This window comes from Acyrthosiphon pisum, chromosome X (assembly GCF_005508785.2).
Source record: "Acyrthosiphon pisum isolate AL4f chromosome X, pea_aphid_22Mar2018_4r6ur, whole genome shotgun sequence".
NCBI lineage: Eukaryota > Metazoa > Arthropoda > Insecta > Hemiptera > Aphididae > Acyrthosiphon > Acyrthosiphon pisum.
This window is the reverse complement of record NC_042493.1, coordinates 123,946,775-123,951,819: the sequence shown is the minus strand read 5'-3', so window position 1 is coordinate 123,951,819 and position 5,045 is coordinate 123,946,775. Positions and strand designations below refer to the sequence as shown.

The window sequence follows — 5,045 nt, the reverse complement described above, 5'->3', positions numbered from 1 at the left end:
CGATTACCGCTAAAATTATTACGGACACACTTTCGATCAGAGACGATCTTTTTTGCCAGTGATTTCAATATCATAATAAATTAGTGGGCTCAGAGTATAAAGGTTTCGTATCGAATAATGAGAGCATAACAATTAAGGTTTGTTTGCGATCATTTTTGTTTACTACATTGGTATTATATAATATGTGTACGGAAATAAAGTACCTATGATTTCTTTTATCACATGTAAATAATGTGTGTTGAGAATTCCGAGAAAATGCCTCCAAAAATCAAAGCCGCAAAAAAATTGCGAACAGTAAAAATAAGTTTTATGGAAATACCTACTTTTAATTGATATCAATTTTTCCACTGTTCATAATTCAAAAAACAAAAAATTAAAAATACATTTAACTAAGAGTCTTATTAATGTTATAAATGTTTTAATAGTATGGTTGAATAAGTTTGATAAATAATTTTACAACGGTTCTGTTCAAAGCGAATGTACACCAGCCCCATTATCGACAAATATCAAAATATGATTATTTAACAACGGAGAAATGCGTACTAGTCAATGTTAAAAAATAGGCGAGCAAGTGGGTGCTGCGCTCTGCTGTGCATTAGGTGTCGTGTGGGTCATCGTAACGGATGTGTTAAATTTCAATTCATTGATACTACCAAAATAAAGTTGGAGAAGTTGAACCCAATACCCAGAAAAATACGTTCTTATTTTACGTTTTTAAACACTAAAGGGTAATTCGTTAGTTATACACTAATCAGGCAGAATATCCAAATCCATTCGTAATATTATCAATTTGAATAACTTACATTTTGAAAATCATTAAAAAAATTTCGATTGTTATATAATTTTTAATTTTTTAGATTATTTGTAACGATTTTTATCGATAGCGAGAATCGAATTTTAAATCGATATCAAACACTGGTAAGGTTAGGTTGATTATAGAAAATTATAATAACTCTGTAACGCGGTCGGGGGACCAGTTAAATAAAAAATAGGTATTCAGGGAAAAAGTTAGTTTCTTTTGAATATATTTTAATCGTAGCTCGGGAGCATGAATGGTATTTAGGATTTTGCTATTACAAATAAAAGAAGATTGATCTAAATAACTATTAATATAAAAATGTATTATTACTTACGAACAAAGTTTAGCAAAATGTTGGACTGTCCCGGAGTTCAGGTGAATGTGATCGTAATCGTGGACAACTGGCGCCATCTTACATATGGAAATTTTGGCCGTAGCCTTACAAATGTGTCACCTAAACCGGAGGGGCTTAATGCATAGTCAGCATATTGTAAATAATAGGTACCTACAAAGTATATTGTTATGTATAGCATATATGTATACCTATATTATTATAAAAATACTTGTATGGAGTGTGGCGCTGTATGGAGCTGAATCGTGGATAATATTAAAAGCTGTCCGAAGAAAAATAGAAGCTTTCGAAACATGGTGCTGGCGAAGGGTCTTAAAAATTCCTTGGACAGATCGAGTGACTAATGAAGACGTGTATAAGAGAATAAATGAAAAAAGATCAATATGGACGACGATTGTGGAGAGAAGAAAAAAATGGATAAGACATCTCATAAGGAATAATACATGGATAACGACTATAATTGAGGGAAAACCTGAAGGGAAGCCAGGAAGAGAAAGACCTAGGCAGTCATATATGAAACAAATAATGATGAATATAGGAAGAGTGTCATATAAAGAATTAAAGAGAGTCGCAATGAATAGAGAAAAGTGGAAGGATATTTCATAATTCAACCAATCTACGGATTGAAAAAAAAAGAAAATTCCTATTGTGCATATTAATATGTTTATGAAATATTATAAATAATTGTTACAATTCAATGCGCATACTCTTTTCTGTCTCGTTATAGTTCCATTCGGTCGACGAGTAGTTGCGTGAAATGTTGCAGGGCAGCCCCAGAGTCTATGATATAATGGGTTCAACGGCTTTGGGTGATTTTTAGTAATTTGCTCCCGGGAATCCTGGAATGACAGAGACCCATACTGACTATGTGCTTGTCAACACACACACACACACACACACACACACACTTGCTTTGAACGACCGGGTTTAAGTCACGAATAATTAAGATGCAGAGTGCGGGGTCTTGTGCATCAGCGGACAATTATGTCATGGTACACTAACCGTCGGTCCTGTGACGGGTCTCTGGGGATCACAAACGTGGTGCGTTATAGCAGGTCGAAATAATATTATTTTTAGGATTTAAATACACCCGCTTTATTCGGCTAACCTATAAGTAAGGGTACCCATGCCTACTGTACACAAAAACCAATTCTTTCGGCTACATCAAAACTACCTATATCTTACACAGTTATTAGAGATCTGAGTAGGGAAGCTCTAAGTTCAATAACTTGCAGACAGCTCCACTTTCATCGGAAAGTGACTTTTCCATGAAAGCGATTTCACGGAAGAAACATATTTTAATTAGTACAAAAACCATGGTAAAATTGTCCCCCGACCCACGCAGTGGCCGTTGTCTCCAGGTCTCAGCTGGTTATCACCGTTTCCTTCGGTCGCCTCGGTCTCGAGCGACCGCAACGCAACGACACTGACCAGCCAGCCCCACTACTCAAAATTTACCGTCGGAGACTGCCGTGCCGACTCTAGGCACGACGACTACAACACACTCGTTTTTCTAACCGCTTACTCGTCTTGCCCGTCACGTCTCACAGAATTCCCTGCCAACATACACCACAACCTCGTGGACGTTCAGCTGTAATTCATGACATCGCGTCAACCACCGTCTTTATGGACTTAACACAACCTGAGTATGGGCAGAGCCAGCTATATCAATCACGCAACCAAGCTCCAGCAACATCTCAGTCTCAAAAAGGCCGTCGTCGTCACATTCGTATTGTCGTAATATATTTTATTTCCCCTATGTGGCAAAAAATTGCACTGCCTTAGCTTCGATGGTCTTCGATTTATTTCAGTTTTGTTTCCATACATATCGAGGAAAAATTATCAGTTCGGTCAACCAGCTAAAAAACTCAATACACATAGTTATAATATACTATGTAGAATAAGCAAAGGTGGGTAAGTTCATGAAAATAATTAACTGTGGCAAGTTAAATTAAAAGTTAAAAAAAAATGAACTAAATTTGTTTAAAGTTAAGACAGAAAATATAATTAACTTATCTCAGTTAAAAAAAGTTAATTTTTTTCAAGGTACAATATTTTAAGTCATAAACTGCCATAGTATTTTGTTATACACAAACATTTACCAACACTGTATACGAAATTAGATTATTATAATATATAATTCGAAAACAAATGACCAAAATCGAAAAAATTGTCTAGTTGATTACGCACGACTCGAAAAGAAAATTAACTTAAATGCACGACAATGATAAATGATAATTAACTATAAAAAGTTAATTTACAACAACAAACTTTCTAACTGAATAAGTTAATAAGTTAAAAACAAAACTAATTAACTAGTTAAATTAAAAAGTTAAAAAGAATTAACTTTTTATCTTAACTTTAACTTTTTAACTAGTTAATGCCCACCTTTGAGGATAAGTAAACTGAAACAACTCTGATACCAAAACGGTTAAGTATAAAAGTGCACGTTAGCCATGCCACATCGTTGTAAAATTATATATTGTATATTTATTGTTAAAAATTTAACTCGGAAAGAGAGAGAAATTTATTAATAATTTTTTAACTTTCAAGTTTTATTTAAATATATCTTTGCCAAATATTTGTTTAAATGAAAAAATATAAGAAAACTCTTTTTTTTGTAAATTGTCTAATAAATAACTGTTACTTGAATCTTTTTTTGATATTTGTAATATTTTTTGAGATATTCAAAAAAAGCTCATATTTTTAAACTTTCATGAGCTTATAAAAAAAAAGCTCCAGTCCGATCAATGGGGACTTTTAGTATGTTGTAGGGCATATTTTATTAAAATTTAAAAAAAAAAGTCTTGGTTGGGATTTTTTTCTGCCATTTTCAAAAATGTTGTCTCTATTGCCTTGCCTAATTCATTAATATCATACATTTCGCATAACAGGAATAAAATGTCTTATCGTCAGATAGAAATAATTATTTAAAGCTTTCAAGGAGTGTTACGGTTACCTACATCAATCTCTAGTTTCTCAAATCACAGCTGGCGATGTGTTGTTAAATTCCATAATTTTGCAATGTATCATTTGTCGGCTGGAGATATTATAATATTATTCGGCCGATAATGTATAACCACTTGTCACCGGCAAACTTGCTAACTTTTCCGTGCGTCGACACACACAGCCAAGATGCTCGGGTGCGCGGTGATAATAGAAGTTCAAACTCTTATCACTCATCAGAGTTATCTGCATAGTATTCCACTGTCGTTTTCTGCAGTGGAGGTCACTCTAACAATAAAACATATTGTAACGAAGTGCTATCGATACACCGACAAACTCAAAAAAGGTGGGTAAGTGGATTTCGCTCTGCTGTACAGTAGGTTACAAGTGGGTCACTGTATAATGGATGGTATTAAATTTGAATTCAATGATATAATATCATTGTATAAGAAAAACGATTCTGAGCGGAGACGGTATGTCAGTCTAGGTATAAGACATAATATTATATTATAGTCTATAGTCTTTAAAAACAATTGACCTATAATAGGTACCTATAATAAATTCCAAATTAATCATATCACAATATCTATTAGGTACTTATAACGCGTTATACATCAACAACAAACCGTGATACTATCATAGATATATAATAGTATACTTTAGAAGTTTCAAGTATACCCAAGAATAATATTATACAATCACAACAAAATAACTAAAATAGTTATTCTAGGTTTTTAATATGTAATTTCGTCCAAATTTGTACTTAAATTACTATAAAAATAAACTGTGTGAATGTATTTTTTAGATTTATTGGTAACAGAATTAATTACTTACGTGGAATCTTGTTTTAAATTTTCAATTCTTAGATACAAAAGTTGATCATTTTATGAATTTTTAACTACAAAATAATTTTTCAAATTAAAATTTGATAAATTTTTGTCAAAATTC

The 5,045-nt window shown here is 32.8% G+C and overlaps 1 protein-coding gene across 1 annotated transcript; it reads left to right on the top strand.

The window, feature by feature from the left end:
• The first annotated feature begins 1,150 nt into the window (after positions 1 to 1,150).
• LOC107882714 lies at positions 1,151 to 1,757 on the top strand. The gene is made up of 2 exons (XM_016801517.1): positions 1,151 to 1,278; positions 1,373 to 1,757. The coding sequence occupies exons 1-2, from the start codon at positions 1,151 to 1,153 to the stop codon at positions 1,755 to 1,757; spliced, it is 513 nt and encodes a 170-aa protein (XP_016657006.1).
• Positions 1,758 to 5,045: the final 3,288 nt, after the last annotated feature.

What these genes read in the sequence shown, in the direction of transcription:
- LOC107882714 (XM_016801517.1), top strand. Translation starts at nt 1,151, where the DNA reads ATGTTGGACTGTCCCGGAGTTCAGGTGAATGTGATCGTAATCGTGGAC. An exon ending in CCGGAGGGGCTTAATGCATA is followed by an intron (nt 1,279 to 1,372) that starts GTCAGCATATTG and finishes ACTTGTATGGAG; the next exon opens with TGTGGCGCTGTATGGAGCTG.